At 39.6% G+C, this 22,961-nt stretch overlaps 1 protein-coding gene and 1 pseudogene across 1 annotated transcript; both read left to right on the top strand.

Moving 5' to 3' along the window:
• The first annotated feature begins 3,436 nt into the window (after nt 1-3,436).
• LOC127130506 (uncharacterized) lies at nt 3,437-4,552 on the top strand. The gene has a single exon (XM_051059501.1). It carries the CDS (start codon nt 3,437-3,439, stop codon nt 4,550-4,552), a length of 1,116 nt encoding a protein of 371 aa, XP_050915458.1.
• A 17,464-nt stretch (nt 4,553-22,016) lies between these two features.
• Nucleotides 22,017-22,744, top strand: LOC127130507 (floral homeotic protein AGAMOUS-like; annotated as a pseudogene).
• The last annotated feature ends 217 nt before the right edge of the window (nt 22,745-22,961 follow it).

A 22,961-nucleotide genomic window follows, 5' to 3' on the forward strand; every position in this document is an offset into this window, starting at 1 on the left:
GTCGTTTTCTTTTCCTGTGCTTTTCAAAAACGAAAGAAAGTTTTTTTGAAGAGAGGTTGGATTTTTCAAAAGAGATAGGCGGGTGCTTTTTTTTTTCGGCTTTCCTTTCCTACATTTCTCCAAGTTATAGTGATTTTTTGCGGTGTGTGGCTTTTGAACCGTTGCAAATGTCGTCTCCTTCACGATTCTCCAGGCATTTATGACTTGTTGATAACTTGTCTTTTCATGTCCCCCATATATTGATTACAGTGGAATATTTTCTTTCACAAAGCGATACAGCCATGTTGGCTTTCTCTGTTTTTTTTTATATATTCAATCTTGTCGAGTTTTATTTATATGGTAGGGTCGCTGTTAAGGTAATAGTTGGCCGTCTGTGGCCAAGTGGAGAAAGCTTTGTCTTTCCTTCCTCATGGTGGTGGGTTCGATACCTTGTGACACCCATTTTCTTAATTTCTATTTTACTTGCATGTTTCTCATATTCATATTATATATTAAACAATTGTTGATTTTTATGTTTGACCCTGATTTATTTTCATGAATTAGACATCGATTTTTAATCTATGGATTCAACAATTCCTGTGTTGTTATTCCATTATTATTTTATTGATATATTGGTAGTATTTCGCCACGTTTTGATTAATCACATATGAAATTTCGATTGTTGTCAATATGTGCAAATCGGCTTTGAGCAAATTATCTAGGTTTTGCTTGCTTCTCAATTTCCATTCGCCTTGCACGTCTTTGTGTTATGTGACTTTGATTTGCATCCTCGCATCCCGATTTTAATCCGTGCATGTCCCAATTTTACTTTTTTCGATTTAATTTTTAAGTGTGTTGTAAATATAACTTGTTGTACTTGTTATTTTCTTCACATGGCTTACTCTTGGGCCTTCTTACAATGAGACGGTTCTCTTGCACTTACACTCATGCATTGCTCGTTGATTATTTTGTTCCAATTTAATTATTTCATTACTTTGAATCCCTATTCGACAAAATATGCCCCCACTCCCCTAATGTGTAATAATTTTACTGTTTTTATTTCTTTATTGCTTGATTGTTTAGCTAGTTACTAACACAAGAATAAAATCAATTTCTTTTCAAAAAGATCAAAAGTAAGACTCGATCCAACGTCAAGTATTTTCTCAATAAATAAACCCATCCCTTTTCTTTCAAACCACTTCATTCAAATCTTCCTCAATCACTCATCAAATGCTTGATCCAACGTCAAGCCATTTTCATAATAAAAAATCAAAAAAACTTAATTCATATTTATGACCTTTTCAATAAAGATGGAAAAGGAACATGGTGGATACCACGCACTCCTGAGACTAGGGTTCAAGATGGATGTCTCGCCTATCTTAGCTCTCGTTATCACCCAAATCTATCCATTCTGTTTCTCTCAAACATCCATTCAAATTTCTCAAAAACGTCCATCAATGCTTGATCCAATGTCAAGCCATTTTCATAATAAAACTCAAAATACTTAATTCATATTTAACACTTTTCCAATAAAGATGGAAATGGAACATGGTGGATACCATGCACTCCTGAGATTAAGATTCGATGTGGATGCCTCGCCTACACTTAATTCTTATTAAATACTTTTGCAAATAAGATGGAAATGGAACGTGGTGGATACCACACACTCCTGAGACTAGGATTCGAGATGGATATCTCGCCCATCCAAGTTCTCGCCATTACTCACAACGCATCAAACCAATCAACTTCTTTTCTCACCGTCGTGCGATTGACTCTTAAACCTTTTCTCAAACGAAAGTCACTTTGTTTCAAAAAAAAGCAAGGCAATGTTTCTCCACCTGTTTTGGGTAGTCCAACAATGTTTTCGTCGATTGACACAAAGTAGCTTTCGCTAAAATCGACCAACAAACAAACATTTTTCTATCCAGAACTACGTAAACCTTGACTTCTCTATTGAGATACGTAGGAGTAAGATTTGTAAATCTTGTCAGGCCCACTAATAAAAAACTTAGGTTTAGTCCTTCGTCAAAAATCCAAAAACATTCTCCTCTCTTTTATTCTTTCTTTCCCACCTAATAACTTAAAGCCTAACATTTCAAACTAACACTAATATGCACAACTAACCTTACGGTTCCCATTGAGTACAACGGACGTGAGGGGTGCTAATACCTTCCCCTTGCGTAATCGACTCCCGAACCCTGATTTGGTTGCGACGACCAATATCATTGTCGTTCTTTCTTGGGTTTTATCGATATTTCCCTTTCCTTTTTAGGAATAAATAAAGTTCGGTGGCGACTCTGTTCAGTCCATCATTGTGAGCGTGTGATTGCGCTTCACTAGGTCGTATCCCCATTTTCCGAGGCACGACAGATGGCGACTCTGCTGGGGACGTTGTTCCCTAAGTAAGTCAAGCCTAGTTAGGACGTTTGTGTGCCTTTGTTGTTTAATTGTGTGGCTTTTCCTTATTTATCGCTTTTATTATCTTTATTGTTATATTGATATATTTGTTGAATATTGGTTCCACTGTGTTGGGTACTTGGATATTTGATTGCAAACCATGTGGGAAAGACTCTACACCCGAGTCTAGAATGGAAAGACATAAGATAGGATGGTGGTTGAGTAGTACAGACTCCCGAGATGAATACTTCGTAAGAGTCGGTACGAGAACCTCACTCGGAGTAGATCCTTTTACAAATATTGTCGCCCGAGGTGGATACCTCGTAAGCTTCAATATTTCAAAGGGGTCCATGACTCTAAGAACCTTTTACAACATTGAACCTTTGGCCAACTAGAAATGATGGTTGCGTAGTATGGATTCCCGAGGTGAATACTTCATAAGAATTGGTACGAGAACATCGCTCAGAATAGATTCTCTAGATGGAGTTGACGATCAGAAAGTATTTTCCGTAAGCATCAAACATTCTTTTGAATCCATGAATCTGAGTACCCTGTCTAGAACCAAGTCGATGGTTGCGTAGTACGGACTCTCGAGGTGAATACTTCGTAAGAGTCGGTGCGAGAACCTCACCCAGAATAGATTCCCTTGATGGAGTTAATGACCGGAAAGTATTTTCCGTAAGCGTCAAACATTCTTGTGAATCAATGACTCTGGGGATCCTTTGTAACCAAACCCTAGATCACACCCGGTGAGAACCCCGTTTTGGAAAGCAATCAAATTTATCCATACCCCGGACCTTTAAACCTGTACCAAAAAAACATTGCATTCATCCATTCATTGCATACGCATAAAAAGCAAAACTCTTAGTTTGTTTCGCGTTATTTCAGGAATCCAAGACTTGTTAGAAAAATGAATCCTGAGAGAAGAAACACTTTTCAGTTCAAATACAAGAACGTGGACCTTGCCAGCCTGAAGAAGTTGAGTTCCAAAGTAACACCAATCAAACTCAATAGCTTTGTGCAAGACTATGGAAGAATTTTGGACATCCTAAATGAGAAGATGGACATGATGACTGCAGTGACTATTGCTCAATTTTTTGATCCACCTCTATGTTGTTTCACGTTTTCTGACTTCCAATTGGCTCCTACCTTGGAGGAATTTGAGAGGATTGTAGGCCGGAACCTGAGGGATCATAACCCATTTACAAAGTTTGATGAAGGTATTCCTCCCAAGAGGATAGCTTTAGCTTTGGGTTTGAAGGTTTCTGAAGTCGTGGACAATTGGGATGTGAAGGGAGTTCTCAATGGTTTTTCTAGGAAGTTCTTCGAAGAACAAGCTAAGAAGATGGAAAAGGGGGGGAATTGGGAAGCCTTCTATGATGTGTTAGCCATGTTGGTATATGGGATAGTTCTCTTCCCAAATATTGACCATTTTGTGGACCACCTGGCGGTGAGAATCTTCCTCTCTGGAAACCCTGTACCGTTCCTCCTGGCATACCTCCACTATGCTCTCCATGATTGTCATAAGAAGAAGGGAGGAACCATCTTATGTTGTGCGCAACTGTTGCATGCCTGGTTCAGATCTCATATGCCCGAAGAATGCCCTTTTGTCTCGAAGGAACTCAAGCCCTCTCAGAAGTTAGCTTCTCTCACCTCCAATCATGTTAAGTGGTATATCAGGGATTGGGAAACCGAGGATGTTATTGTCAGCATTAGAGACTTCCCAAATGTACCTTTGATAGGAACCAAGGGTTGCATCAACTATAACCCCGTGTTATCTTTGAGGCAGCATGGTTACCCTATGAATGGCCCTCCAAAAGTGGAAGCTTTAGAACCTTTCATCTTACACAGCATTGAAGCAGATCACCCTATGGTGAAGAAGATCAAGAGGTCTTGGCAAGCAGTTATCAGAAAGGGTAAGGAGTTGGGTAAGAGAAATGTCATTGCTCAAGAGCCTTATACTTGTTGGGTAAGAGAGAGGGTTCATATGGTTAAACTCCCTTTTCCATTTGATCCTTCTATCTATCCGTTGGTTCCTGAGCTAGAGCCCATATTACCTGAAGATGTGGAGAAGCTTAATGCCTATATTAAGGAGTTGGAGTTGGAGAATGCTGACTTGAGGATTAAGCTCGGCCGAGTCTCGGTAGAAAATGGGAATTTGAAAGATGGTCAATAGAGGAAGGACAAAGAGCTTGAAATCTCCAACAAAAGAGCTAGGGAGTCTAAGGCAAGGAGAGAAAAGTTAGGACAAGCGCTCTACAACACTAAATTTGTGTTAAAGTCAAAGGAGGAGGAGTTGGATAGAGCTTTACTCCGGATTCAAAAACTCAACAAGACTCTGGAATTGACCCTTGAAATGAAAAGGGAAGCACAGTTGATTTCTGAGATTCGTACTCGTGAACTGGAGAATACCATTCAGAAATACAAGGATACTCTGGAACCCGGGAAGCTGAGAACTGAAGAGTCAGAAAGAGTTTGCACACGGCTGAAATATCAGTTGGAACAAGCCGATGCTAGAATCCAGGCACTTGAAGGTGGGGATCAGGATGTTGCCTATATGATGTTGCTAGGTGAATGCAGATATTGGAGAAACCTCTATAGGGATACAGAGGTGACCAAGGCTGAAGACTTGCGCATCATTCAAGATCTCCAAGGGCTTTACACTGAGTGGAAGGGCAAATTTCTGAGGCTGTCCAGATTTGTGAATTCCGTCATGCGAGAGCTACCTGAGAAACTGCAAGAAGTTGATTGGTGCATGTGCCCAGAGAACACCCTGCATCAAGTCTTTAATTTCATTAAGTTTTGTAAGGCGGTGTTGGAGGGGCTGACTACCGACCTTGCTACGGTTCCGAAAGCCCATAATCCATAAGAATTTCCGTTTGTATTTGAACTTTGTTTTAATTAATGAAAAATCGCTTTTGGGATTCATTTTATTGTGTTTTATTGCTTTATTGCTTTAAATACTTGCGAGCAAGGTTGTGGCATTTCTGAAATGAATGACTGAAACTAACCAAGAGTTTTGCAAACAAGATGCATCCATACATGCATTCATACATTGTCAAAATAGAGTCTCACTCCGCCCTTTCTTCCCCCAGTTTCACGTTGATTTTTCAACACCAGTACAATAATCGCGCCCGAGCAAGACAAATGATGACTGAACAAGAGCAAGAGAGCGCCCAAGTTAGAGTTAAATTAGACGAGATCAAGGGGGGTGTCGCAACCTAAAAAATGCGAGGAAACAACCGGCAAAAAAAGAAGACAGAAGAGTCGCCACCGTTCGTTATTTATCCCAAAGGAGGGAAAGGAAACGATCGAAGAAAACCTGAAGAGAAAAGGAAAAGACAAGGTCTCGAAACCAAATCTTGGGTTTAGGAGTCGATTATGCGAAGGGAAGGTATTAGCACCCATACACATCCGTAGTACTCTACGGGATCCACTCTTGTTGTTCTCGTCTAAAGGGTGTATGTTTATCTAAGGTACTATTTACTAAAAGAAAGTCAAAAGAAAAATGACTCGCACGGATGTCGCATCCACTGCATACGTATCTCATCTGAATATGAGAATCAGAGTCTTCGTAGCTCGGCTACCTATGGGTGAAAGAGGATTGTGCTCGCTAAGACATCGCGTCTTATGCCTACGTATCTCATCTAGAATGAGAATTAGAGCAAACCGTAGTTCAGCTAACTACGGGAACAAGGGTCTCGATTGCAACTAGGGCAAGAGAAAGGGAAGGTCTCGATCGCAACGAGGGCGAGAGAAAAGAATCGCAACGAGGGAGAAAACAAACAAGGATTAGTTATTAGTCGTCATTCAAAAACTCGGCAAGACATCGCATCTCGTGCCTACGTATGTCATCTGAACATGAGAATCAGAGTTGTTGTAGTTCGACTAACTAGGGGTTAAGGATTGCCATCTGAACATGGACTTACAAAGGAGGACACCAGTTGTGTCAAAGGAGAGTGGGCAATGTGTTCAACGTCCTAGCAGTAGGTGCCGCAGCTCGCTGAATCGAGTCTTAGGCAGTTACCTCTTTGCAATAGAACAGATTGACATGCCACAAGATCGGAGACGCACGGAAGGTCTAAAAATGGGGAAGCTCTGTCCTAGAGTTGTCATGCAATATGGACCTATGTGTTAGGATTTACAAATGGGAACGTCTACCTAATGTTAGCATGCAAAGAATAAGGGAATTCTACCTATGTTATCATACAAAGAAAAAGGGAATACTACCTATGTTATCATACAAAGATTAAGGGAATCCTACCTATGTTATCATAGAAAGGGTTCTATCTAATGGGTGCCACCTAAACGGAACAAGAGTCGACGGATGGAGCAAGGAGAGGAACCACGGGTAAGAGTAGATGGTGATGCCTGAGGCAATCGACTTACAGGTAAATGGCGATGCATGAAGCAATCTACTTACAAGAGAAATAGCGATGCATGAAGCAATCGACTTACAAAAGGATGGATGAATACGTGTCGGTTCTGTTAAGTTTTGAAAACGATTACTCGACGTTGGATCGAGGTTTTGATCTTGTTTTGAAATGATTATCGGATGTTCGTTTTAATTCTTGTATTAACAGATGAATAAAGAATGAAAGAATAAACATTATACACTTCATGGGAGAGGGGTACATTTGTTTTGAATGGGGATTGTTCATGGCAATCAAACAAATAAGAATATATGCCTCATACATCGTACAAGTAGGCAACAATTAATCAAACAGATAAGATAAGCAAACATGTATATAATCAAATCAAATAATCAAAGAATGAAATAACGGAGCATTAGACAATGCATGAGAAGTATAAACATGTTAAACAATCAAACAATAGAAGCATGGATGAAAGAAACAAGTATAACAAATGACAGATGAATCAGATAGATGAAACTATGCACACAAAGGATCACTGAATAATTTAATCGGGAAATGATGCAAGGATCAAATAAAAATCAAGATAAAAAGCCTCTAATGTATGACATATGAGATGAACAAGGGAGGAATAAAATATCTCTTCAATTTCCCTAAGCAATCCCTAAGTCAAACATCAATCATAGAAAAGTCAACTGAAAAGTCAAGTCAACTTAAAAAATATGGAATAAATAGTAAATTAATCAAGAAAATTATGAAAAATTAAACTAACTAAGGTGGGGTCAGGACATCATCATCCCCCAAAAATATTTCAAAAATAATGAAAATTAGTGTATAAATTAATTGAAATAAAACAGAAGTCAAATGAAAAGTCAACCAAACAAACTAGGTCAAAAATAAATCCAAAATAAATTTAAAATGGGAAATAAAATTCCAAGAAAAGGTCAGGTTGACCATGAGACATTGGTCAACCTTCATCCGAAAAATCAAAAGTTAAAAATAATTTTAAGTCATGAAAATAAAAATCACAAAAAAAGTATGCTAATATGAACCATTTAGAATAAATAATTAAAATAAAATACTAAAATTTAATAAATACAAAAATTAAAATTAAAATAAATTAAATAAGACATCAAGAATGTGAAAAATATTTTTTGGGTATTTTAATGAATAAAGAAAATATTTTTAAGAATTAAAAAACAAAACAGAAAAAATAAAATAAGAATTAAAAATGAAAAATGAAAGTAAAGGTGAATGGATCATGGGCCAGGCGTGTGGGGTGCTGGAAGTAAGTGTGCAGGAAGCCCGGTCCAAATGAACTTATTCAGCGTGTGACATTAAATAAAGTAACATAAAGTTTTAAAAAAACATGTGACATACATATCAACCGGGCAAGGCATCACTTAAGCACCGCAGGACAAAAGAAGACTGGGTGGCTAAGATTATATCATGCGCTAGGGATCGAAGGGCTAACAAGGCGTCACGCGTTCATCATCTTCTCCAACTAAACCCTAGCGCCATGCACGAAGGAAAACGCGAAAAACAGTAAATCTTTTCTCATCTTCCACAACAAAATGCAACCAACTTAGTGCACCAAATGGCATGGTATAAAAAGCAAAGTTCAAGTATGCAATGAGTAGAACATCATGGTATTTTATTTCAGTGAAAATAATGGCCTTAACATGAAGAAAAGTGGACAGCAAGATGGCCATATGCACACGGATACAACAGAAAACAACAGCATAAACTCAAGCTCAATAACAATGCCTCATGGTGAGGGCTTCATAGACAAGCATGGCATATTGTTAACATGGGAAACAACATAAAGCAAGCATGTAAACATGATGAACAAGCATGGAATGAGCATGGAAAACATGATGAGCAAGCATGAATATGGCCATGGAAGAGAGTGATAAAATGCTTACCTAGTGGATGTAAGGTCCACTGCCTCTTTGTATTGGAGAGGATGGAAGGAAATGAGGTGCTGTTTCAATGCTTCTACTTGAGAAACTTGTGAAATGGAAATGGAAGGAAAGCAACCTTGTCCACTTGCCTTTGCTCTTTGCTCAAAAATACCAGCCTCCACCTCTTCAGATTAGGGTTTAATGCCTTAAATATGTAGGTCTAAAGTGTCTAATGGGCTTGCAAATGTTTGGTTTTGGTTATGTGCACTATGATACAAAAGTGAGGTGTATTAGAAGATCTCTTGTTTTGGCAAAACTTAAGTGAATGGAAGAAATATTACATGCCCAAATGAGGAAAAGCATGTGGGCTAGTCGATTTGCAGCATGACTTGGTTGTCTTGGCTTGGCAAGGAAACAATCCAACAGGGTGACTTTGAGACTTGGTATCTTGATGAGTACATGACCAAATGGCAAGGCAATGCAAACAGTAGGAAGAGTTCATGGAGCTTAACATCTTTCATGTTGGACACAAGTTGATATGATGAATGTAAGAAGGTGAAAAGTGGCCTTAAAGTTCAGGTTTCATCATCTGCAAAATGGTTGGGCCAGTTTGGCCTAAATGCTGCCTAGAAATTCAGTTTATGATACCAACTTTAGATGAGTGCATCTCCCAAACCAAAGATCCAAATGGGATGATTCCGAAAGTATGTGAAAGAAGACATGGAAAGGTACAATTGTTATGAAGAAAGTATTTTCAAATGGTGCCTTGAAAGGCAAGAAATCTGGCCAAGAAGTCTTGACAAATTTTGCAGATTTTGGACTTAGAAAATTTTCTAAGTGTCCTGAAATAATGTCTCACTTTGACCAAGCATAACTTTCTCAATTTTGATCCAAATGGAGCAAACTTTATATCTCTAGAAAGCTTGAAACAAGAGGAACAACTTTCATGTTGGAGAAATTTTCAAATGGAGCTTGCATATTGATGGAAAATAGGCTTAAAGTGAGTGTAACAACCATGAAAACTTGCCCTAAATGGAAAGTCAACCATTTCCAAATTTAGTAACTTTTGCAACTCCTGATTAAATGATGAATCCATGATCCAACCTTGATCAAATTTCACATGTAGGCTCCCTTAGGCATGAATTTTGAGATTCCACTCTTAAAATGTCAGGAGTTGACTTTTCTGGCCCCACAATTGACTTTTCCCAAACTGTTTGATTCCCGATTCCATTGATCAATTGAAGCACTTCTAGCTCAAATAGAGAGCTGATTTTTTGTATGTAGACCCTTGTGGAGATATGGAGGGCTATGGAAATGAGTTTCACCAAAACCTAGTTTAGGGCAAAAATGATCAGGAACTGATTGCACTGATTGCCAATGGATCATTCTGAGATAATTGTGAATCTTCCTAGGCCAAGATGCCTCTATAATCATGACATGAATGAGCCCCCTTATTTCCAACCAAACATTGCCTGTTGCAGGTAGTCATGAAACCCTAATTTCTGTTTAAATCCATATGCACACTCTGGGAGCTCTGAATCCTCCACTGATGAACTGAGGACCATAATAAGATACCCGGACCCCCTTGAGACCCTTAAGACTTGTATACTTGGAAAATGAAGTCCAATTCTCAATCTTGCTTTGTGTGGGCTCCTTCTGTTAAGGAGTGATCAATCAAACCCTGATTTCCAAGTCATTGATGCAGTATGCAATGAGTATGACCTAGTATGATGCTAATAAAATGTGAAACAAAATCCCATGCTTCCAACAAAAAATGAAGGGTAAATTTTGGGGTATTACAGGGGGCATGTCCCAGATGAGGGAAATGTTACAAGCTTTGACTTTCAGGTTTGAGGTTCCACAATCGACCGTGATTTCAGAGACCACGAGCCCAACAGTGGAAGTCCAACTTCAGAGGATGTTACCCTCAACCCTTCCTCCATATGGGCTACCTTACGACTTCGTCCCTCGAGTGGAAGTAATGCACGACATGGGGCAATATGTCCAACAAGCCGTGCCATTACCGGTTTACACCGATGCATGCCCAGTCATCCATATCGTTGCTCCACCAGCTGCCTATGCTAGGCACATTCCGCACTTCGAAGATCAACATCACATGTATCAGACTGTCGACTCAACCGTTGTTGGTGACGAAGTAAGACTTGAAGATTTCAGAGAAGTAAAGGAGAACATGCAACTCCTTGAGAAGAAGTTCCGAGATTTAGAAGGAGACCACGTCTTTGGATCTGCCGCCAAAGAAATGTGCCTGGTATTTGGGTTGGTGATTCCGGCCAAATTCAAAACTCCAGACTTTGACAAATACAAGGGGCATACTTGTCCAAAGAGCCATCTCATCATGTATTACCGAAAAATGGCTGCACACGTGGAAGACGACAAGCTGATGATCCATTGTTTTCAAGATAGCTTAATTGGGGCTCCTTCCAAGTAGTATTTAAGTCTGGATCAGAATAGGATCAGGTGTTTCCAAGACCTGTCAGACGCGTTCATAAAACACTACAAATACAACATGGACATGGCATCTGACAGAAGACAGTTGCAAAGCATGTTCCAGCATGACAAGGAGTCCTTCAAGGAATATGCTCAAAGATGGAGGGAACTGGCTTCTCAAGTTGAACCACCTTTAGCTGAGAAGGAATTGGCTGAACTATTCATCGACACTGTCCAACCCCAATTCTATGAGAAGATGGTTGGAAGTGCTTCCTTGGGATTCTCCGAGCTTGTTTCTATAAGGGCTCGGGTCGAATATGGTTTAAGAAATGGCAAACTTGCGGCTGTAGCTAGAACTTCAAATGCTAATCCAAAGAAGTTCTCTGGAGGGTTTCTCAGAAAGAAGGAAGGGGAAACGAATGTTGTGACTATTGGCCAAGGAAGAGCCCCTCCAAGGAGGAGACCATAATAATATTCACCACAACAGTATGTTCAACAACCCTTTCCCTATCAGCAACCCATGTATCCCGTTCAGTACGCCCGACAACCGTACGTAGCTGCTGTGATGCCTGCATTCAATCAACAGACTACTCAGGCTTATCAAGGGCCTCTAGTTTATCGACCAGCTCCAGTTCAACGTGTTGCGGTTCCTCCAGCTTATCAACAAGCACCAGCAGCTCCTGTATATCAACAGCCGAGAGCTCAAGCTCCAAGGTAAAATGCTTTGAACCAGAATAGGAGGCAAGGGGATAGGGCGACCTTCAATCCAATCCCAATGTCGTACACTAAGCTTTATCCCTCCTTGTTACAAAAGGGTTTGGTGGTTCCTAGACCTATGGGACCTCCACCTGATCGTCTGCCTCCATGGTACAACCCTAATGCATACTGTTCTTTCCATGAAGGTGCCCCCGGGCATGACTGTTAGGGACCAATTAATACTACTTTTTATATCAATTTATTGGTCCCTTTTACCAAGTTTTGATGTAATTACACATTTTATTCTCACTATTTTGTATAAATGCAATCCTGTTTAATTTATGTTGTTTTGAATGGCTATTTCACATATTTGTTAGTTTTGTAGAATTTTTGGGCAAGAGAGCTTTGGAATGCACAATCATAAATTTAAAGAAGTGTTGAATGCAATTTGGAAGCCTAACTTGGAAGAATACCACTTGGAAGACTCTTTGGATGAAGCTTGCAAAGCAAGGAAGCTGAGATAGCTTCAGTTCGCGCCGCGAAGCTTGCGAATCTAGCAAGCTGTTTTTGGGCCAAGGGTGTTATTTTTCATGACCAGCTGGTTTTGCCATTTTGGTGTCTGCCTTAGGGGAGCTTTTCTACTTTGGATGAAAATGATCATTTTAGGAAATGTCAACCCTTTTTAGAAAATCAGAATGGAAATTGATATTCATTCTAGCACATTCACACATTGATACTTTGATATTTTGTAAGAGGAAAAAACAGAGTTTTCTTCCATTGCCTATTGCTTTTGAAAATGATGATGAGGAGCTAAACCCCATTTTGTAAAGACTGGAGGTAGTAGCTATTCTCATTTTTTATGTATTCCATTTGATTTATATATATGATAAAAGATTGTTGATGTATTGAATGATATTTTTGCCCTAAGCTGAATATCAGATTTGAATAGTTGTTGAAAGAGATTATTTAAATCTTGACATAAAATAGATTTTCAAGTAGTGAATAAGTTGTAGAGATAGATTTATTCATTACTCTTCTTTGGTATCAACCATTAAAGATTTCTATATTGATAGTTAGGTGGAGAGATCGTCTAAGGATCAATATAGTGATTATCACAATGTCATTTAGACATAAATGACATTGAGAGGATACTTGAACATCATCAATAATCTTAAATCTATATAGTTATCATAATGAATCATAAGCACTTGGAATAGTGAACTCCAATCTTGCCAAGCTTTTACATTTGATTAAAACCATTTTATTGTTTTAGTGACATTTTACTCAAAAAGATAACTTTCCAAACAAAACAACTTGGTTACTTTCTAAACTTATAACAATTTGGATTATAGAACGGTGGTAATAACAACCAATCTCTGTGGATACGATAAAAAAATATTTGCCGAAGATATACTTTTCAACAATGACCTAGAGGGTTGTTACGTTCTGAAGCATAGGGTTCGTGAACTGATTGAAAGCAAGATCCTGTCTTTTAAGGATATGGGACCGAATATGAAGAACAATCCTCTTCCTCCCCATGGAGATCCTACAGTAAATGCCATTGAAGATGCCTTTGTTGGTGTTACGGTTGATAAGGTGGATGATGTTAAGACTCCTTTGGCAGCATTCCATGCCCGATTGGTGCAAGCTGGCCTGATTAATGTTCGCCATGACAAGTGTGAAGAGTGTGCGGCATACCCAAGGGGATGTCAAGTGGTATGAGATAACATTCAAGACTTGATAAATAAAGGAGTGCTTCAGATCTCCAGCGTTATAAAAAACGAAGACGTGTTGGTAATTGAACCTTGTTTCAATTTACCTGAACCAGTTGAGATCCCATATTATAGTGGTGGAGTGGTTCCTATGAATGGTTAGCCGTCGCCTGTTGAGATATGTATGCCTATGCATTTTCCATATGAGAACACCAAGGTTGTGCCTTGGAAATATGAGATTACCGTTGTGGACAAGGTTGTTGAAGGAAGTGCAAACGTTGAAGTGACAGAAGCTATAAGTGAGGATGTCACCAATATTGCAAGGATGAGCAGAATGACCCGTAGTGGTCGAATTTATACGTCTGAATTCAATGTGACTCCTCAAGCGCCGACCAAGGAATCTACAGTTGCAGCTCCCACTAAAGAACCTGAAGCGGTCCAGTCTGAAGATGCGGTTGAATTCTTGAGGTTGATCAAGAGGAATGATTACAAAGTGGTGGATCAGCTGCATCAGACACCCTCTAAGATCTCTATTTTGTCTCTGCTATTGAACTCCCAAGCCCATAGGGAGGCTTTGTTGAAGGTGCTTGCCCAAGCTCATGTAACACAAAACATAATAGTAGACTAGTTTGATGGGGTGGTTGCGAATATCACAGCTTGTAATACTTTGAGCTTTAGTGGAGAGGAATTACCTGAGGATGGACAAAATCACAATCGTGCTCTCCATATCTTGGTAAAATGCAAAGATGATGCTTTGGCAAGAGTTTTTGTTGATACTGGATCGTCTTTGAATGTTATGCCAAAGAGAACACTCGCCAAGTTATCTTATCAAGGACCAGCTATGAGGCCTAGTGCCTTGGTAGTGAAAGCTTTTGATGGTTCCAGGAGAATCGTGATTGGAGAGGTTGAACTGCCCATATTGATTGGACCTCATGTATTCCCGATTAATTTCCAAGTCATGGATATTAATCCAGCGTATAGCTGCTTGCTGGGACGTCCTTGGATTCATGTTGTAGGGGCAGTCACCTCCATTTTACATCAAAAAATGAAGTTTGTGGTGGACAATCAACTGATTATTATCTCTAGAGAGGAGGACTTTATGGTCAGACACCTTTCATCCTTCAGGTATATCGAGGCTGATGACGACGCTTTGGAAACTTCTTTCCAAGCTCTTGAAATAGCCAATGCCACTTTTGTGGAGATGAAGGACCCGGTTGGGAAAGCTTGTTCATCTTTCGCTTCTCTGAAAAGCGCAAAGTCTAGCATTGAAGGAGGAGACCCTGAAGGTTGGGGTCAGCTTATTGATATTCGTGAGAAGCATGATCGCTTTGGTCTGGGATATGTGCCTTCCGCTGTGAAAGGAGCCGAGTCCTTGCAAAGGACAGCACCCGAAGCATCCAGGAAGTATTCCTTAGCACAGGATTCATCCATGGAGATTAAGTCAATGCAATTGAAGACAACACCGAAGATGAAGATGAACCATGTTTGGTTTACCGGTGTGAGACAGCTTTGAACAACTGGAAGGCGGTTGAGATCCCCAAAAATTTTCCTTTGTCAAAGTAATAATTGTTGTTTTTTCCTTTCAAATCCGTAGCTCTTCCCAAGGCTAATGGATCATGTTGTATGGCCCCTTTTCATTTTCAAATAATCATTATCTGTGAATGAAAGGCATTTTGTTAAATTCTTATTATTCATTTATTTTGCTTTCTCTTAAGAAAATGGCAATCTTTTCAAAAACAAAAAAAAAGACAAAAAACTTTTCATTTATGCATCTTTTATTTTTACTTTTCTAAAAGAAATCAATCATTCAAACATGCAGAATAAATGATAACCCCGTTGAATCCAATGACTTTACTCCCTCTCATAACTTTAACTCCCCTATCTACCAAGCGGAAGAAGAGGGTGAAGAAGATTGTTACATCCCCGACGAATTGGCAAGGCTGCTCGAGCACGAGTCCAAAGCCCTTCAGCCACATGAAGAACCGATGGAAACAATCAACATTGGCACAGAGGAAGAGAAGAAAGAAGTCAAAGTCGGCACCACGCTTGAAGCAAACCTCAAAGAGAGATTGGTTAAGCTGCTACAAGAATATGTGGATGTATTTGCATGGTCATACCAGGATATGCCAGACCTAAACACCGACATCGTTGAGCACAAGCTTCCGCTTCAGCCAGAATGTATGCCAGTAAAACAGAAACTCCGAAGAACAAGACCAGATATGGCTCTGAAGATTCGTGAAAAAGTCAAGCGACAATTTGATGTTGGTTTCCTCGCAGTGGTGAAGTACCTACAATGGGTAGCTAATATTGTACATGTGCCTAAAAAGGATGGAAAGGTGAGGATGTGTGTTGACTATAGGGATCTGAACAAAGCTAGTCCAAAGGACGATTTCCCTCTACCACACATTGATACTCTGGTAGATAACACTGCAAGTTTTGTTGTATTCTCCTTTATGGATGGTTTTTCTGGATATAATCAAATCAAGATGGCTCCAGATGACATGGAGAAGACCACTTTTATTACCCCTTGGGGCACATTTTGCTACAAGGTAATGCCTTTCGGTCTCAAAAATGTCGGGGCAACTTACCAAAGAGCTATGGTCACTCTTTTCCATGATATGATGCACAAGGAGATAAAGGTCTATGTTGACGACATGATCGCTAAATCTTAGAATGAAGAAGATCATATGAGCCATCTGAAGAAGTTGTTTGAACGCCTCAGGAAGTTTAGATTATGATTAAACCCTACAAAATGCATATTCGGTGTCCGTTCAAGGAAGTTGCATGGTTTCATCGTTAGTCAACGAGGAATTGAGGTGGACCCCGATAAGGTCCGAGCTATACAAGAAATGCCTGCTCCATGCACCGAGCGAGAAGTTAGAGGTTTCCTTGGACGTTTGAATTACGTCTCAAGGTTTATCTCACATATGACAGCCACGTGTGAGCCTATCTTCAAATTGCTTCGAAAGGATCAAGCTATCGAATGGAATTCTGATTGTCAAAGTGCTTTTGAGAAGATTCGTCAATACTTGCAATAGCCTCCTATTTAAATTCCACCTGTCCCAGGAAAGCCATTAATCATGTATACGACTGTGCTTGAAGGGTCAATGGGATGCGTGCTGGGGCAACATGACGAAACTGGTCGGAAAGAACATGCTACTTACTATCTGAGTAAAAAGTTTACCGATTGTGAAAGTCGTTATTCGCTTTTGGAGAAAACTTGTTGCGCGCTAGAAGGGGCCACTCGTCGTTTGAGGCAGTACATGATTTACCATACTACTTTGTTGATCTCGAAGATGGATCCAATAAAGTATATCTTTGAGAAACCTACCTTAACTGGAAGACTTGCCCGTTGGCAGATGCTCTTGTTGGAGTACGACATCCAGTACGTAACCCAGAAAGCAATCAAGGGAAGTGTTTTAGCAGAGTATCTTGCTCACCAACCAGTTGAATACTATCAGCCATTGAAGTTTGATTTCCCTGAAGAGGATATAATGGTGATAAAGGATTGTGAGATCCCAGGCCCAGATGAAGGACCGGAGCCAGGATCCCGATGGAAGCTCGCGTTCGACAGTTCCTCCAACTACAATGGTAATGGTGTGGGAGCTATTTTGATGAATCCAAATGGTGGCTTTACCCCTTTCACAGTAAAGTTGTGCTTTGATTGTACGAATAATGTCGCAGAATATGAAGCTTGTATCCTTGGTCTTGAAGCCACAATTTATCTTCGAATCAAGATCCTTGAAGTGTATGGAGACTCAGCCTTGGTGATCTATCAAGTCAAAGGTGAATGGGAGACTCGTGATGCGAATTTGATCACGTATCGTGCTCATGTTGTAAAGATGATAGAATACTTTGATGATATCACTTTCCATCACATCCCAAGAGTAGAGAATCAAGTGGTTGATGCTTTGGCAACATTAGCATCAATGTACCAAGTCAGATTTCATAATGAAGCTCCACTTATTTGAATCGAGCGTAGAGATGAGCCTACTTACTGTCAGCTGATTGAAGAAGAAACTGATGGTAAACTATGGTTTCATGACATCAAGCGATATCTTTTAAGTCAAGAGTATCCAGAAGATGCTACATTGTTGGATAAGAAAAATCTGAGGAGGTTATCGTCCAAATTCTTTTTGAGCAATGATGTGCTTTACAAGAGAAACCATGACATGGTTCTACTCAGATGTGTGGATAGACACAAAGCAGACCTGTTGATCAAGGAGATTCATGAAGGATCCTTTGGAACCCATGCTAATGGGTATGCCATGGCCAAGAAGATTTTGAGAGCTGGCAATTATTGGTTGACCATGGAGTCCGATTGTTTCAACTATGCAAGTAAATGTCATAAATGCCAAATTTATGCTGATAAAGTGCATGTACCACCAACACTGTTGAATGTTTTGACATCGCCTTGGCCCTTCTCAATATGGGGCATCGACATGATTGGTGATATAGAGCCTAAGGCTTCCAATGGTCATCATTTCATCCTGGTTGCCATCGATTACTTCACTAAGTGGGTGGAGGTTGCTTCCTACACCAATGTGACGAGACATGTGGTTGCTCACTTTATCAAGAAGGAGATTATCTTCCGCTATGGAATCCCTAGCAAGATCATTACAGACAACGGTTTAAACTTGAACAACAAGACAATGACAGAATTATGTGAGAGTTTCAAGATCAACCACCACAATTCTTCTCCATATCGTCCAAAGATGAATGGTGTTGTTGAAGCTACCAACAAAAATATCAAGAAGATCCTGCAAAAGATGGTGAAAACTTATAAGGATTGGCACGAGATGCTACCCTTTGCTTTGCATGGATACCGGACCTCAGTCTGCACTTCAACAGGGGAAACCCCGTTCTCCTTGGTGTATGGGATGGAAGCAGTTCTCCCAGTCGAAGTTGAGATACCTTCAATGAGAATATTGATGGAGGCCAAGCTAGACGAAGCTGAATGGATCCAAAACAACTATGATCAACTTAACCTCATTAATGAGAAGCGTATGACCGCTCTGTGCCATGCACAATAGTACCAGCAACGAATCAAGAAAGCGTTTGACAAAAAGGTCCGTCCTCGAGAGTTCAAGGAAGGGGATCTCGTGCTCAAGAAGATCTTGCCAGTACACAAAGATTCACGTGGGAAGTGGACTCCCAACTATGAAGGCCTATACGTTGTAAAAAGAGCATACTCTAGAGGTGCTCTATTTCTCACAATTATGGATGGAGAATAGCTCATTCACCCTGTGAACTCTGATGCAGTCAAAAGATACTATGCCTAACAAAACCCGGTGGACTGAAAACCCGAAAGGGCGGTCCAAGCAAAAGTTAGGGATAAAAAAAATGGTAGCTCGCTAAGTTGAAAACCTGGAAAGGCGACTTAGGCAAAAAGAGCATCCCGATGGATTGAAAACCCGAAAGGGCGATCCAGGAAAAAATTAAGGACAAAACGCATAGACTGCATCAGTTGTCACTAATCAACACAAAAGAGCTAAAAGTGGAAGATCAACTCAACTGCTCCCTTCGGAAGCGAGGTTTTGTGGAATCATTGTTATTAGGGATAGTAGTAGTAATTGCAATTCAATGTAAACCTTTCCCTATTGCCATTTGCAAATGTGCAACATTCCATGGAGCTACACCATTTCTGTGCTACCATTCTTGAATATATACAAGTTTGCCTATCAAATTCTATCATTTGCTGTTTTTCTCTGATTTTCTTTGTTATGCAAAATGCCATTTATTTATTAATTATGAAATTTTGAACTCAAAAAGAATTTTTCAACATATTGAGAAACACAATTTTGCTTTGCCATGTGGAAATATTAAAAAGGAAACCATTCGTCTTTCCCCACAAATCTCAAGTTGCAAGACTTCTCTTGGATGATTTACATATATCTCCAGAGAGCTTAAAGTTATCATTCTCTAAAAGGATTATTGGGCTAGTTGTAACTGTTCAGCTTGATAGATCCTCCTTTGATGCAATTACTCACTCATTTGGTTGAGTTGTTGGTGTTGAGGATTCAGTACCTCCATAAAGCTTTCCCTAATTTCCAGTATGTATATTGTCAGCATTTGCATATCGTGATCATTCATACATCATGCACATAAGCAAAATCCAAATCATGTCTAGCCTGAAGTGCTTCATGCTCATTTGCATAATCATGGGTCTCGTTGTTAATTTTTATCCCTGGACCTCTAAGACCATTTGTTACTGGTGTCGTTTGTGAAGTCTGGTTGTCACCAGCGTCTTTGATCAAATCCAGTTGTAATTGGTATCCTTCTAAGGTCTGGTTGTCACCAGCGTCTGTCTAATCCATCTTTAAATGGTATCTTTAAGTCTGGTCATTACCAGCATCCTGGAAGTCCAATTATAACAGATCTCATTTTAAAGTCTGGTTGTCACTAGTATCTGTAAAATCCATTTGTCAATGGTACGATAAATCTGGTTGTAACCAGCATTGTCGGCAAGTCCAATTGTTATTGGCATTATCTGTTAAGTCCAGTTGTAACTGGCGCTCGAATGTTAAAATCCAGTTGTAACTAGTGGCTCTGTAAAATCTGGTTGTCACCAGCATCTTATTGTAAATCCAATTGTAATTGGTATCCCCAATCAGAGTTGTAACTAGCACTGTCTTAAAATCCATTTGTAAATGGTCTGATAAGTCTGGTTATAACCATATTTATTTGTAAGTCCAATTGTTATTGGCATTGTCTGTTAAGTCCAGTTGTAACTGGCGCACATTTTTTGAAATCCAGTTGTAACTGGTATCCTTTTAAAGTCTGGTTGTCACCAGCATCTGTCAAATCCAGTTATAACTGGTATCAGTTTAAAGTCTGGTTATCACCAGCCTTTGTCAAATCCAGTTGTAACTAGTATCCTTTTAAAGTATGGTTGTCACCAGCATCTGTCAAATCCATTTGTAAATGGTAGCTTTGAGTCTGGTCGTCACCAGCGCCCTTAAAGTCCAAGTGTAACTGGAACTTCCTGGAAAGTGGTCATTTTGACTCTTTCATTGATAGTAATTTCCATAATTTTTGATTGGATGATTTTCTTGTGAGAAATCTCCGGATTTGTCAAGAATGTTCAAAGTGTCGTCAGGTCATGTGTGAACCCGTTGATATACGCTTTTTGAATTTTTCTAGTGTTGTCAGGTCATGTCTGAACCTGCTGTCAGAACTTTTTGATATTCCCCAGCATTGTCAGGTCATGTAGGAACCTATTGCTGAACTTTTATTCAAGTATTACCAGGTCAGGTTTGAACCTGCTTTGAATAGCCTTTTTCTTTGATGATTCCAGTGTTGTCAGGCCATGTATGAACCTATTGTGGGAATTCTCGTAGAAAATATGCAAGTTGTCTTCATGTGGTGTCTGAACCTGCTGACGAAATCTCTTGTATTCTAAGTGTCGTTTGTCAACTTTCACTTTGAGTACTCCCCGGTGTGTGTCGGACTCTCCAGCAAGATTGTTATCCCCAGCGGTTTGTTTTAGCCTGTTGTTTCTGTTTCTCTGTGTGCCATCAGCATTCCCCACAGATGGGTCTGTCTGGTAACATCTCCTGTTAAGGATTCACTGTGTGCCTAATAGATAAATTCAGAAATAAAGTCTTTCACCCATGCATATCATATCATAGCATTTTCATTTTTAAGGATCAAAATCTGGGTCTCCATGGTATTTAACCATCCCCCACTATGATCCGATGAAAAAGTGTCGTTTCATTTTCCTCTGGTGGAGGATGTTTAAATAGGGGCAACTGTCATACCCTGATTTTGGCCCTGAAATTTTTTCCCATCAATCATTTGTTTGCATTCTTTTTTTCGTGACCATTCCATCTGGTCGTGATGCTACCCACCAACGTTTGTTGTTGGACTCGCTACCACGACCAGTCCATGTTTGTCTTTTGGGCCTTGTTTTTTATTTTTGATATAAGATGATTAATCTCCCTAGTCATGCAAGATTGGAAAACTCTTTCATTTGGTAGAATCAAGTGAACCTCATGGTTTTCGTCCGTGTGTCCAATTTCAATCCATTTTTCATTTTTTTGTTCCAATTCATCATCCGTGCTCCCCGGTGAAATTAAGTCAAACTCCAAGGAGGAGATGGTTCCCGTGAAGAAAAATCAGGTTCAGCTACCGCCGTTGGTTAGGACTTCGAGAGGGCGAGTTCAGGTTCTTCCTTCTCGTTTTAACGACTCTGTCATTAATGATTAGAAGAAGGATGAAAAAATTAATTTGCGTGATTGTGAAGTGGAATTTGAATTCAACAAGGACGGGGTAGTAGTACCCAAAACCTGCAATAATGATGTTAAAAAAGGCGTAACAATGGGAAAGTTTGGTTATAAGCAAAACAGGTATTCGGCACTGCGTGGAGAGGGTGATGTTACCGTGAGTGGGTGACATAAGAGTTTTGGGTAGAAGAAACGGTTCAGTTTTGTATGAGGATGAAGTTGATTTGGCTAAGGGTAGTGATGATATAGTTGAATGGAAGGAGAATAATGGAGAGAAAAAAGGTGGTTTTTCACTTTATAAATACCATTTCTTTTCTTTCTTTTTCTTATATCTCTTTGTTCTACAAAGTTGAAAAGAAGATAGAGCATTTATATATTCTACTTCAAAGATTATAATCTGTGTAATTGTCCTTAATAAGCTTGCAACTATGAGTTTTCCAAATGAATCCATGTCTGATTCTCCTTAGAGAAAGATTGGAAGGGGAAAGATTGAGATCAAGAGGATTGAAAAAACAACAAATCTCCAAGTTACCTTCTGCAAACGTAGAAATGGCTTGCTTAAGAAGGCATATGAGTTATTTGTGCTTTGCGATGCAGAAGTTGCTCTTATAGTTTTTTCGACTCGTGGCCGTCTCTATGAATATGAAACTAAATGTGTGAAAGCTTCTATTGAGAGGTATAATAAAGCATGTTCTGATACTTCTGGTGCTAAATCAGCTTTTGAGACTAATGCTCAATGTTATCAGCAAGAAGCCGCGAAACTGCGAGTGCAAATCAGTAATTTGCATAATCATAACAGGCAAATGATGGGTGAAGCCTTGAGCAATATGAATGGTAAGGAACTCAGAAACCTAGAGAGTAAATTAGAAAAAGGAATTAGCCGAATTCGCTCCAAGAAGAATAAAATGCTATTTGCAGAAATTGAGTACAAGAAAAAGGTTTTGTTTCGCTACCAAAAAAACACCATTTTCTCATTTAGCAGCAAGTGTCATGTGCATTACACGTCATAAGATGTTCCAAATTCACGAAATCTACACAAATGGAATGTGAACCAAATTCAACCCACCCTAAAACTCCAAGAACCCCAATCCCTACTTCACTCTCCTATTTTCCTCCTCTACCAAATAGTAAGGCAGTTTTTGGCTCCTGAAATCTCCTACAGCGGGCAAAATGAGACTGATGAGCATGTGTGCTCACAGTTTTGAGAAGCTCTCCGAAATCTGTCAA

This window comes from Lathyrus oleraceus, chromosome 3 (assembly GCF_024323335.1).
Source record: "Lathyrus oleraceus cultivar Zhongwan6 chromosome 3, CAAS_Psat_ZW6_1.0, whole genome shotgun sequence".
Lineage (NCBI taxonomy): Eukaryota > Viridiplantae > Streptophyta > Magnoliopsida > Fabales > Fabaceae > Lathyrus > Lathyrus oleraceus.